This window comes from Mytilus edulis, chromosome 8, assembly GCF_963676685.1.
Source record: "Mytilus edulis chromosome 8, xbMytEdul2.2, whole genome shotgun sequence".
Taxonomy (NCBI): Eukaryota; Metazoa; Mollusca; class Bivalvia; order Mytilida; family Mytilidae; genus Mytilus; species Mytilus edulis.
This window is the reverse complement of record NC_092351.1, coordinates 59264053-59278512: the sequence shown is the minus strand read 5'-3', so window position 1 is coordinate 59278512 and position 14460 is coordinate 59264053. Positions and strand designations below refer to the sequence as shown.

Genomic DNA, 14460 nt, shown 5'->3' with positions numbered 1-14460 from the left:
TTTCGGTATCGTTGTCCTCTCTTTTCATTTTCGGATAGTCATTGAATAACGAAATGTTGCCATGAACAAATAGCCCTTATCTGTTGGATATGTCTGTCAATGTTATGACCACATCCAATTAGAACATACAATGGCATTATTAAAATACTTGTGATTTAATGTATTCCTTTTACTTACATTTGACTAACGAATTTACTAAATAAAACTGTGATTTAAACACGTTTTAGCTGTTACCTGAGTCAATTCATTTATTTTTTTTTATATACGAGCTACCTGGTTTGTAAGTCGATAACATTGTTTAATACACAATATTTCAATATACATTTTCTTTTCGAATTTGTATTCATTTGACTCAAACAAACTGTTGTCATTAAACACAGATTTTAATATAGAGTTTTGTGAATGATGGTCTTATGCAATTAAAACAGTCTTTCTATCCTTCGGGAAAGCACTAGCTACAAACTCAAAGCTTAATTGGATCTCCATCAACTAATTTTGCACTAATCGTTTTATTGATAATAGGAATATAAAAGGAAACTATTTGAAAACCATCTAGAACTGTATCGTTTATTAGATAAATGAAATTAAACCTATACAGTAGCAGTACTTTCGCGATACTCACAGGGTTGTTGAAATTTAAGATATCAGTGTTGATAATACTATACTCATTTCATTTAAATGGGTATGTAATAATGTTAATTGAATCTCAAGGCTGCCAACGTCGAAGGTTCTTAATTGTGATTGTTCGGAAATCTTCCTAAATTGTAATGTTTTTAAAATTGAAAAATAACTTATGGATTCTTACCTATAAAAGTCGTCGATACAATATAAATCGCCTTCAAACGACGTAAATGGTTGACCGTCAATACATTTATTGCATGTATAACATCTGAAGCAGTTAGAATGATAAGACATGCTTTTACCTAGCATTAACTGAAAAAAATATATATCAGAATGTATCTTTACACCTTCATGAAGGTTATATGTTTAAATCATTTATTACCGATAGATCATTTGAAGGTGCTATATAGTTATGTAGAATGACAGATAGAGTGTTAAAAATTGTGAATGCATATCTATTTGTTGTTGAGAAGTATAAACTATTTAGATTGATAAAATAATAAAAATACGGTTTGAAAGGCAACACATTGTAAATAAATTGATTTTGAAGGAATAATGACAGGAATGAAACGATAAATATAATATTATTTGCATGTAAATATCGTAAAATATCTGGTTTCTGTCGAATAGTGTGCCCGACTGACTCGGTAGCCGATAAAATTGGTCATTGTTACTGGCGGCGGATCATTTTTTAGCCATTTCAATGTGCAACATACCGAAACAATATATACTCGTGCCTCATTGTACTGCCCTTTTCGCAAAAGAATTTCATTAAATTTAATAATTCTAGATGACAAACAAAATATTGAAACCGAACTAGATATGCATTCGGTGACCATACACTTGTACCTATAACTGAGAATAAAAGTTAATTTATTGTGATATAATTTGAAGGATACGTTTCGGGAAATAGTGTCAAACTGGTAAATAATCAATAAAAGAATTTCGTTATAATAAATTACTTAAAACCTTTATCATTTTTTCAATAGATATACAAATTTTGGTTTTAGATAGCGCATCCTTATTTCTACTGATAGCTCCGTTGTTAAGAAATAATCTGGGTAAAATTATCGATCTTTTAAATACACTTATTCTAAAAGGTAACCAATTCAACAGGTTTCGAATATTAATTATATTGGGATTATTGTTGATTTTATTATTAGTTAATTAAAATCAAACTTAATATTATTTTTATACACATATACACATGACTCTCTAAATTTGTCGATACCTGTATAAAGGCAATACACAAGGTCGTGTTTTTATCTGACTGTTTATGACATCTTTTAAATAAATCTATTGGATGTTGCATGTGTACTGATTGATATCCAAGATTTAGATGCAAGATATTTATTCTTACTTGTTTTTTACTTTGAACTAGCTGTCAGTTTCCGCGATGTAATCTATTAGAATGAGTTTCTTTCAGAGATCCATAAGTTTACCCGGCTCATTTCTTAATTTCCGGCCTCGGTAAACAACATCTTCGTAAAAAGACGATGCGCTATTCCGTTGGAAATAGGGTTTATACATAAACAACCAAACTTCAAAATCAAATCTTTGTATCTATGGGTGAATTTAGTAAAGGTTTCAAGTAATTTGTGGTAACGGAATTCATAACTTAATAATTTACTGGTAATACATAGATTACTTTCGGTAAAAATTTAAAACAGACAGAGCCATAGCAAACACGTTGTGATAAATACATGATATAAACGCTGTAAGAAGGTGCCAAAGGAACATCACTGTCATAAAAGGAAAATTAACAATAGAGAACGAAAAATCGTCCTTTTTTTGTAAATAAAAGCCCTTAAACAGTTGTTACAACAAAACTTGGTTTCACCAAGAAAGGAACAACAAGGAACTTACAAATAATAATTTCTTGAGAAGTAACAGCCTCAATACAAAGTTTGGTGGGCTTAAGACCTGTATAACCTAAATTTGGTTATATATCTGTTTTGAGATTATTTTTAACTCAAATCTGCAGTATCCAAATGAATTAAATCATTTTGAATAAATCAGTATTTCAGACGCATCATACATACAGAAAATTTTATATAATTCATCGAATGAATGACATCAACGATATTGCATAAAATGTAAATCATTACATGTTTAACCCACGTCAAATTCTCTATGTTCCTTTCTCAAGTCATGAGTTTTTTTTATGTATATCCTATTTGTTTTTGTTCTTTTTTTGTACATGAACCAAGCATTTAGTTTTATAGCTGACTATGTTAGTATGAGTTTTACTCATATCTGAAAGCCATAATGTGACTAATAGTTGTTAACCTCTATTTGTTATCAGGTTGAAAGTTGTTTCAATGGCAATCGTTTTACATTAGAGTGAATATGTTTTGTTTATCATCTGCAAAAAACTACTGATTTGAAGCATAATTAAAAGAAAAAAGACATATGGTAAAAATCAATCAATATTTATACTATGTATGCTACGTAAAGGTGAAATCTAAGTAAATACAATGATTTGCATGTAGCTGAATAATCTATTTTACGGAAATCAAAGTAGTTAGTGAATTAAAAAAAAATATCTTGTGGTTTGTGTTAGTTGTAAATAGAGATAGTGTTACTCTAGAAAAGTAACGTTTTTCTTAGACGCCTTGGCATTACAAGTGTAATATTAAAATTTTATCTTAAAAACTTACCCTGTGTTCCCGTATTATATCATTACAAATGTAGCATTTATCAGCTTTAGGAGTTTCAGAAAACTGAAATAAAGACCACCTCATTTTAGTTATGTAGTGCATGTAATCCTAACTAATAGTAATTCACAAATCAAATACAAACTTGATAAACCATAAAAACAGTATTTTGGGGATAATGTGAAAAAAAATTAAAAGTGAAACAACGGTCCACGAACTGCAAATTCATTGATTGGAAAACATTTCTTATTTAAAGTGTTTGCTCTCATCAAATTTGTACTAGAATTGTTAATTAATCTGATGTAACATGTTTTCACGAATATTTGAACGACATGACCTGTAGACAAAGTGATGACGAAATGCTTCACAAATATTTTCATTTTGCTAATAACATGTATGAAAACAGTAACTATATGTTTTTGGTACACTAAATATAGGAAAAAGTGAAAACAAATATACAAGGTCTGCATTTATATTTACTATCAAACTTACTTAAACATACATGTATGTCACATCTAAAACGTTATAACTTTATAAAATTCTATGCCAAAAATGTGTTCTCGCCTATTTGAATTACTTAAAAAGTGTACTTTTTTTTTAAATCCTACCTTTTGATGTTCTACATGGTAAAATCTTCCAATCTCATCATGATGTTCTGTGAAATTTTGAACTGAAATAGAGAAAAGTCAAAACTAAGGAAAAGTCACAATACTTTACCATTAGTAAATCAAATACTTAAATATGTAACATTAATTTGCTCATCCGTCCACAATACTTAAAAATCACAACCTGTTTTGTGGTAAAACATGTATTACTCCTTAATAAACCATTTGTATTTATATTCGCATTATTATACCCCCGCTTTGAAAAAAGGGGGTATACTGTTTTACCTCTGTCTGTCCTTCCGTCAGTCCGTCAGTCAATCAGTCCATCAGTCCGTCTGTCCGTCAGTCTGTCAGTCAGTCCGTCTGTTCTATGAATATTTTTCGTCACATTTTTCTCAGGAACTACGCTACAAGGATTTCCGAAATTTGGTTTCAGGCTTGATATAAGTCAGCTATACCGTGTGATGCGTTTTCAGATTCATCACTCAACAACTTCCTGTTTACCGAATACTTGTTTGAATTTACACATGATAGCCAAGTTGAAAATTTTTCGTCACATTTTTCTCAGGAACTACAATACAAGGATTTCTGAAATTTGGTTTAAGGGTTAATATAAGTCAGCTATACCGTGTGATGCGTTTTCAGATTCATCACTCGACAACTTCCTGTTTACCGAACACTTGCATATTTTTACACAATTAATATTATCCACTTTGGCGGGGGTATCATCAGTGAGCAGTAGCTCGCAGTTTCACTTGTTTATGTTATTTGTTCATTTGAGGTGCTTAGGGTTCGTCAGATACCCATTCATTATTTTATCACATACGTCTGTATTCCCATATATAGTGTTTCCACCTAATGTATGATATGACTTTGTATGAATCATTAAAACCAAAATGCTTTAGAACACTAAACATGAATTACAATTCTAAAGAGTTAAACGCGTTTGTAAAATCCACAAATATGATAGCCCCATCTATGCCGTTTGATTCTACATATTTTGGATTGGCATTAAGTGAAATTCAATATTTGGATGGAAAGTTGTCTCATTGGCACTCACACCACATCATCCTATACCAATAAAACGAATGTTGAAATAGTCAGTTTGATCTTCATTAGTTAGTTTAGGAAGAAGATTTTTTAGTCTCTGTACCAAACCACGAAATAGTATTTACAAAATCTACGTTTGATAATGATATTGACAGATAATTACTAAAGATAAAGTTTGTCCTTGTGTCCTTTATTCATAAACGTAAAACTTTTACTAACATAGTTTTTAATTATACCTAGAACGTTTGATAAAATTTTAATGGAAAACTATCGAAACCAGGCGATCATGTAACTAGCATTTATTTAGTAAATTCATCCATAGTATAGTTACTTTTCCGTTACAATTTTTTAAGTAGTTTCCATTTATCTTCTGTTCCATAACAGAGCTGTCTACATATTTATTTAGTAGATGTTTATCTGGATTCGTTGTTGTATGCAATACTACATAATAGTATGTTTAAATTATTTCGTGAATTTTTCTTGGTTTGTTGTTTCGCATTACAGTCACAAGATATTTTGTGAATCGTGGCGCTGTCGTGTGTCATGGGACAAAAATCGGGCATGCACCTTTTTTGCTCTACGATTTGTCGTCTCATAGTATTATGACTATCGTGAGAGTGATTCACTACTGTCGTGCTATAAACACATTGTCGAGGATACCAACATAAACACGAATACCAAATTTCGTACGATGCTCGCACAACATTGATTGTCTGCCGTACGACAGTGGTACGTTTGTTGTGCAACATATTTATGTTTTATTTACAAGAATACAATTCGGCGGGAATGGACAAACATGCCGTCTACTGTTTAAAGAGGCAAACCATGGTCCTGTTATCGTTGATTCGAGCGCCCATGAACAGTATAGGAACCAGCGAAACTATTCAATTCGCTGAACAATTATAATATTAAATAATACTAAAAACGTCCGAACTTGACACGCAATAAATCAGCTTTTTTTTACACGTAGTTAGGAGTCAAACGCGCGAGTAACCCTCGACTGTTATGCGACAGTCTTACGACAGTCGTACGGCAGTGGCATGACAATAATACGCGCATCCCATGACATGAAAACCAGAAAAATATCCCCAAACAACTTACAATGTCGTACGACTGTTGTACGACTGTCGCACTACTGTCGCACTACTGTCGCACTACTGTCGCACTGCCGTCTTGCGACAAACCTATGACAGTACAATTACATTTTTTTTTCTGCCGTGTACCAATCGTGGAACCATCGTGGACATCTCGTAGCTGATATGACCACTCGAAATATTTGTTGATATTCTGCACGAAAGTGCCACGACAACTACTTTATAGATCTTCCACGACATAAAAATCTCACGATCTGTTGTCACCGGGGCTTTAGTGTCATAGAGTGTTCTAATTCTCATTTTAATTTTCGTGTTGTTTACCAAAATAATTTGGTATTTCGTTTCCAGTAAAGTATAGTATTGTCCCTATTTTTGATTTTTAGATTGTCCCATATTAGACAGATATCGCTACTGTCACTATTGTTGAAACGATTTTCGAACTTATCAATTACTCTCACTGTTGATTGATTTTTTTAAGAATATAATTATTCAATTTATAGTACCAATTCCGTCTTTCAGCAGCTCCTGTTCTAACATTGAACACTATCCCTTGATGGTCAGTCACTTTAATCATTCCTGGTTTATGTAATCTACCTTGTTTTGTTTAAAGGTAGTTTCATTATTTTTCATATTATAACATTTTATCTAAAAATAGCCATGGGAAAAATCAGAGTCGCAAATAAGCACAACATTGCGTAATATATATAACGTCATCGACAAAGTACATGTAATAATCTATAAACAATAGAATTTGATTAAATACTCATCCACTATCTAATAGCAACTGTGTAAAGTCTCAACTTAACATGTTGATCTATGTGTTATAAAACCATAATTGTTGTGCGTTGTTTTCAATTTAGATATGATCATTTAAGAAATAATTCATGGAAGCCATAGATTGTTGGAAATTTACACATGGCCTGGACCGTGATATTCGAATTTTATCGCGTTAGCGAGGGATAAAATTAACAAATATCACGGCCAAGGCCACGTGTAAATTTCCAACCATCTATGGCTTCCATGAACTATTTCGATTCTAATAGGACAAATACGGTCATTAAAAAACTGAAGCGATGGGAGGCATGCTGTGTGTGTGGCTGTTCTTTTTTTTACTCCCGGTTCAGAAAAGCTCAAACATTCATAAAATCTGTAGCTTGCATGGATTGTTTTGTGAATAACCGCTTGAAAAAAATCTGTTTAATTCTTTAAATTTTCAAACCCAACATTTGCCATTTTTAATTCGAATGTTTTTCTCGTAAGCTACCGTCAAATCCAAAGTTGACATTTCGTAACTAAGGAGCCGCCATGTTGACTTGCTGAAATCAGTAAATATGCGAAAAATGAAATAGAATAGAAAACAAAACCTACCTTACAAATCAATTTTAATACAATATTATACGAATTACAATGTTTTAACAAAGTCATTTCAGTAACCCAACCTATATATCCATGTTCATAATAATATTGGTGCAGTACTAAAAGCTTAATATATTTGATTAAACTTTATAAAGCAGTGTACAATATAAACTATTATATCGGTCAATGAATAGCTATTATTATCCAATATATATTCATCGTGTTATTCAGTTTCTAAATATAGTATATTGAAAACCAATATTTAGTACAATTTTTCTTTTAAATGTACAATTTGTCGATAAATTATATGAATACAATGTTTTTAAGTATGATACAACAGTAATTTTGACAAGATAGTGATATAATATATATGCTTTTGATTTCTTAGGTCAAATGTTTTAAGTAGATGTAGGTCGTAGATGGAATATGATTTTTTGTTGTTTTTCTTCTTGGATTTTTTTGGTGTTCTTACTTGCAAATTTATCAATTGATTGTTGTTATCTGTCATTACCTGTGTAACTCAAATTTGGTATTTGCATATTCTTTGCTGAACCTGTTCTTGTATCACTTCATTTGCTTGATATGTTGCTAGGTTGTGAAGGTTTCAATGTTGATGCATTATAAAGTTTTGATTTGTCAGATGTTCCAGACATGTGTTCTTTAGTCTGAGCGTTGAATGAAGAAAGATTAACATCTGTACCTCCGTTTTCATTGATATTAACCTCTGAGTTGTTCATACGAATAAAACGGATTTGCTACACTTATGATACTGAAAAAAAGATGCTACAAGAATTTGCGGTTCCATAAAAGATTCGGACTACAGAAGAAAAGACATTGACAAAGGTTGTTCTCGTACTAACAGCTGGCAAGATGAACTGTTACAATATAAAGACAAAAGGACAAGAAAAGTAGCTATCTGTTCTGACCTGAATTTGACAAGTTATTATACCCTTTCCTTGTAAATTGGAAAGCAATCGAAAAACATCATTAACTATCCTAATAGGCACAATGCAAATCTGTTGTTCGAGCTCGAGCAGTACTTTCATTTCGTATATAATTATTATAAGAACGCAGTCTCTGTTATAATACATTAACCGATGTCATCTCTGAAATTCTAGAATTATTCCAGTTTAAATAAAGTACGCAACCACATTTAAATACGCTACATTTAATTTGCATTTAAAAAATCTAAATCTGGTATTATTTGAGATGTGTAAAACAAATTGCATATTTTGTACATGTTGTTATCCCTTTAACGTCGTCAAATTTGAAAATTGAGTACTAGACAACTTAAATTGGTCAGTGGTACTCATTAAGAAAGTATTTCTATGCAGTCTTTGTTTTAATATTTTAGCTGTCGTCATCTATGAAATTTTAGAAGTATACCATTGTATAATGTATGTGAAGTTATCAGACGGTTCGTTATTTGATATAAGATATTCAATATCCAACCGGCTGCTAGCAGTCGGTTGGATATTCAAAATTAAATTTGAAATCATTAAAAAACAAATACTTATTAACATTACAAGCATGATTTTCATAGTTAACATCTGATAAGATACGTAGCAAAATTGTTTGTTGACCTCTTCAAGCTGTCATAAATTATTGTTGTTCTCGAATATAAACCCTTTTCTAACATGTCTAACTTGCATATTTGTTTTTATGTAATATAGATTGTTGTCAATTAAAAACTTCAAAGATGTACTTTTATATGTTTATACATGATATTTGTAAAACAAAAATTAAAACCGCTAACCCTGGAAAACATTTAGAAATATAAATAGAAGTATTTATGGAAAGCCCAAAAAAAAGAAATATATAGTGAAAATCTACCTGAGACCACTTAGATGAGAGTGAGACTCAATCTGTCAAATTATATGACATTATACCTTGAAATCCTTCTAATACAACCATTATATATACAGAGTCGATGATTTAATAAAATTGTATGGACATTGAAAGACCAGGGGGTCTCATTCTCATTTAAGCGGTCTCGGGTAGGTTTTCACTAAATATTTTGAATGTCCAACTGGCACTTTGTGCGCTCCGTAAACATGAGATACAGGAAATGTACCCAAATTCCTTTAAGTCTCGCTGGTATCTACCTTTTGACTAAATGTCTGCTTAATATTAGGCAGATTGAGAGATCAGGGGGGCTCTCACTATTGCCCTATGCCCTTTGTCCCAAAATGTTGACAATGTTAAGCTGAAAAGTGACAGTATAAGCCCTCTATAGATATCGATTATGACATTATTCTGGGAAATCCTTCTTATACAACCTTTATATATACAGTCCATGATTTAGTTAAATGTATGATCATTGAAAATCAAGGGGGTTTCACACTTCATTTAAGTGGTCTCAAGTAGGTTTTCACTATATATTTCTTGTTTGGGCTTTCCATCAATATTTCTATTTATATTTCTAAATGTTTTCTAGAATAAGCAGTTTTTCTTTTTGTTTTACGAAATATCATGTATTAAACTACATCTATGAAGATTGTTTTATTGACCACAATCTACTTCTATGATATGTATATATATATATATATATATATATATATATATACATCATGTGCATACAAAAAATATAAAAATATGATTAACCAAGTCTACCTTAATTTTATACATGAAAAGTGAAAATGTCAATACACCAAAACCATTATTTCAACATGCTGTGTTATTTAATTTTCCTATACAAAGGTCATTTTCAAAATAATGGTATATCTTCAAATTTTGGAAATAGATAAATCATCACATCGAATCAAAAATGACAGTGAATAATAATGTCACCTGTGTAAACACTTGCTTTTAAATTTGGTGTCGTGTAATCTAATATCATCTTACTATACTAATAGTTTAACCGTTACTTGCATATGTTTGTATTATCGAGACTTGTCTCTAAGAATATTTCTGTGTTTGCTGTAATTTGTTTTTTGTTGTCACGCTGTATTTAGCCCATCAAGCAATAGAGTTGTTATGCATACAGTATTTAGAGATGCTATGTTAACATGGTAACGGTAATATCAGAAACACGATACCCTTAGGAACACATAATTGACAATGAATTATTTAATATAGTATTTACCCTCTGTCGGTGTTTGGAAGTCTGTAGACAGAATGTCACATGAAACTTCGCTTGAACATTCTTCATAGTTCCACAATTCATCGATTTTACGACTGTGTTTATTCATTGCTTCCTTCATTGTTTCAACACCATCTTTCAGTAATATAACAGCTTGTTTTAAAATTCCTTCAGACTCTTTCAATTGACCTTTTGCTGCAGATATATCATTGTGAGTTTGCTTCTCAAGAAACATCAATGGCTTTACGATCAATTCTTCCATTGTGTCTTTATACATATGAAACGTTCTCTGTAGTTCTTTAACTACGTTCCTTAACGACCGATTCCTACCTAGTAGGGTATGTGTATCCGTCGAAGAAGTGTCTACAGTGCTTCTTTCACTATTTGCAGTCTCGTCATGAATATTCTGTTCTATGTCTTCCTCTGAAGCTACCCAAGCAGCCATTGTGTCAAATGGCTACTTCCGTATTCACCCGTGGATATAAGGCTTATTTTTAACTTCGAGTAATCTACTTTCACAAGTTCACTATGTAGAACTTATTGGAAATATCAATATTTAAAACGTAACTGTAATTTTAAAGATACGAATCTGCACTTTAAACTATAAATACTCGATATTGTTAAACTATTGAATTCCTTGATAGTGTTTATGTACTGATTAGAAATTTTAAACACTTTACCTGTAAGTGAGTGTTTTTTCAAAAGAAATAGACAGGAAAGGATCGAAATGATATATTTCATTGATGTGTTTTATTCGTACCGCCGGATAGTCTATGATATAGGTGGTACATGTACATTCCAAATAATGAAATAATTATAAAAGTTTTAGAATGTGTCCAACAGTACTTATCTCAGATGTAACTAATTATATAAAGATGATGTTATTGAATCGTGTTGACAACTTTTTCTGTTAAACAAATAGTCTTTGATAGCTATAGTTATTTTTTTAATCAAATTCAAACAAAATAAATTATTCATGTTTAAAAGTATATCATTATTTATTATTCACAAAACGTCAAAGTTCACAAACTGAATATATAAAGAACTGCCAATCATATTATTAAATGTCAAAATGTAATACACAAAATATGCAGGGTTACATGACGGCATTTTCACTAATAATATTCTATTTGAAATCCTCCACCTTTAAATAAACAAACGGTTTGTTTTTAAGCCTATTTAATTTACCTGGTTATGACTGTAATTTGTTAGTTTAGATTCCTTGTTTAAACTTTTCCTACTGTGTACTTCATACGGTATTTGATTTTGCTCGTCATTAATATCGGTCTATCATTCATAGTTGTTTTCATCACAGCTTGGCATAGCTGGATTACTCTTATTACATGTTCACATTTTCAATCAGAACAAATCGTTTTTCTATCACTTATAAATTAATTGATTTACAGGTTTATAATTACACTATCAAGTTTCACTAGATCATACAAAATACATTTCGCTTCAGCCATCAGAATGGCTTAATAGGAATTATAAGATTTAACTGTTTAAACATGGTCGATTAGGAAGAGATTTAAACACCAACACAAAAGTGGAATTCTTTGCGTGATATTAAAGTATAATGCACACATAAAAAAATGCATTTTTAGCAAACAGTGCATTTAAAAGTACAGTAGTAGCACAATTACGAATGAACTACGTAAGCAAAGTTCAGCTGGCCGGATATCGCTTAGCGTTACGTGTTTGAAAAGTTATATTGTTTTAAAAAGATAAAATACTTTCACTGAGAAATGTTTGTTGATATAAGTTGATAAAGATCTTCTGTACACATCAAATTCCATCTATTTGATTCTAGAAATATCCACTAAATTAGTATTCATGTTGCAGTATATCAGTACCATAATTATCAGTTGATATATTATTTCATATCTCTAACAATAGATCAATCTTGTATACGGGTTTAACGCAGTATCTTCATTTATTATATATAGTGCGTTTGGTGAATTTTAATAGCAAATAGATAAAAATGAAAACAAGTAAAGGAAATACCTTCAAACAAACTTCTCTGATACAAATCGAAATCTGATTATGATAAGACGCTTTTCGGTAGTTTTGGAGTGTTTCAGTTCCAATACAATACGGGGTTGATGGCTTATTTGTTTGGTGTATAACTATTTTGATATGAGCGTCACTGATGAGTCTTATGTTGACGAAACGCACGTCTGGCGTACTAAATTATAATCCTGGTACCTTTGATAACTAATTATACATTTACGAATTTGTTTAACGACCCAGGACATGTAAATCGTCATTTATCTTGATATTATTCGATGGGGAATATATTTAAATCATTAAAATGTAAGTCTACGTGTATTGGTTCACGTTAAATATTATTTAGTTTTTTTTTTGCGCCAGTGTGCCCTCAAATAAACATTACTCGGTGTAACGTTATTGACATTTATAACGTTCACGTTTTGTCAATACTGTCATATAAGCGAGAGGTTTCTCTTGTAAAGAAAACAGGTTCAACGGACCATTTTTCTTGAAATGACTTTACAAAGTTTGGAATAAAAACATACAGCAGTTGTTATCTCATTTTCTGTTTCTATCTATGTTAATGTTAGTTTTGTAGTAGGTTAGTGTTTCTGTTTTTTTTTCTACAGTAGTTGATTTCATTCCCTTGATTGTGGTTTGCGACCTGGATTTGTTTCGCTTAATAGGTTTATGACTATTGAACAGCAGTATTCTACTGTTACCTTTATTTAGGACACTTGATATTGCAACAAGTGTCAGTAAAAACGCATAGGTAAATAAATAAATAGCAAAAATGAACAAACGCAAGTATTATTGTAAGGATACGAATAAAATTGTCATTTTTAAATATTAAAATTTTGAAATTTGCAGAAAAAAATATTTCGACCAGCCCTTCGTTTTCTGAACGCTATCACGAATTGGTTGATTGTTACGGAATAGCCGTTTACAAATGACAACAGATATGTTCTGATCGTCGTCCTACTCTTTCCGATTGTGACCTACCGAATTAAACAGATTTATTAGAAGGGATATAGTAACGATACTGTTTTCAGTTCATTTAAGATTGCATATTTTGGCTTTGACATTGATTCTCTTCGGGGTCTTTGCATCTGAAACGAACAATTCATTCTAAAACTTGTTGTTGGCATGATATGGGTTATGTTCTCCTCATATATTTTATGAGGGTAGGATACTAAACCCCTAATGGGAGGGATTGAAATTGGTATTCATATGAAATACATATATTATTTTAATCAGTTTAATTGAGTTCTGGAGCTGGCATTTCAATAACTACTAGTAGTCCTTTGTTAATTTATAAAGCATTGTCATTTTGCTTAGTTTTGTTTTGGTTACCTTTTCTGACATCGGAATCGGACTTCTTTTGAACTTAGTGAGGGTTTTTTTGTGCGTATTTCAGTGTGTTTATTTTCTACATTGGCTAGCTGCATAGTTGATTTCACAAAACATGTTAAACGCCGCCACATTTGTTTGCCTGTCTCAAGTATGGAGCCCTTGGCCTTTTTTAGTCTTTTATGATTTTTAATTTGAGTTATTTTATATATTTCAGAGTTTAGTATGACGTCCATTATTCCGGAACTAGTACGCATTTTTAAGGGTCCAGCTGAAGCATGCCTCCTAGTGCGAAATGTTCTCGTTATGTTGAAGAGCCATTGTTGGCTGTGAGCTATTTTTTGCGCTATGGTCGGGTTAAAATCACTTTGACACATACATTCCTCATTTCCATTCATTTTGTTTATATTAAATTTTAGTATACTCATATTATTATACTATAACATATATACGCGTGCTATGTTTATTTACCGGATGTACATCGTTCGATTGTATTCGTTTGTGAAACTTGCACTCACATCAGGAAACTAATGAGATATTCCCAGAAATACTATTGTGCAATGACACATTTTTCTTCAAAATACTTGACTATGGCTGTCTATTCACACCTCATGTTGCGAATATTGATCGTTGTATTCTGTTCAAGAGTATTTCAT

The 14460-nt window shown here is 31.4% G+C and overlaps 1 protein-coding gene across 1 annotated transcript; it reads right to left on the bottom strand.

Moving 5' to 3' along the window:
- Positions 1-801: 801 nt before the first annotated feature.
- Positions 802-10917, bottom strand: LOC139484232 (uncharacterized). The gene is made up of 4 exons (XM_071267966.1): positions 10469-10917; positions 3887-3948; positions 3282-3344; positions 802-933 (listed from the first exon to the last, which is right to left on the bottom strand). Exons 1-4 carry the CDS (start codon positions 10908-10910, stop codon positions 802-804), a joined length of 699 nt encoding a protein of 232 aa, XP_071124067.1. The 5' UTR covers positions 10911-10917.
- Between the last annotated feature and the right edge of the window lie 3543 nt (positions 10918-14460).

Excerpts from the sequence above, each read along its gene's own strand:
- LOC139484232 (XM_071267966.1), bottom strand. The coding sequence starts at position 10,910 with ATGGCTGCTTGGGTAGCTTCAGAGGAAGACATAGAACAGAATATTCAT. Across the intron at positions 3,949-10,468 it reads CTTCCAAACACCGACAGAGG|TTCAAAATTTCACAGAACAT; the intron begins GTAAATACTATA and ends TCTCTATTTCAG. Across the intron at positions 934-3,281 it reads ATATAATACGGGAACACAGG|TTAATGCTAGGTAAAAGCAT; the intron begins GTAAGTTTTTAA and ends TATTTTTTTCAG.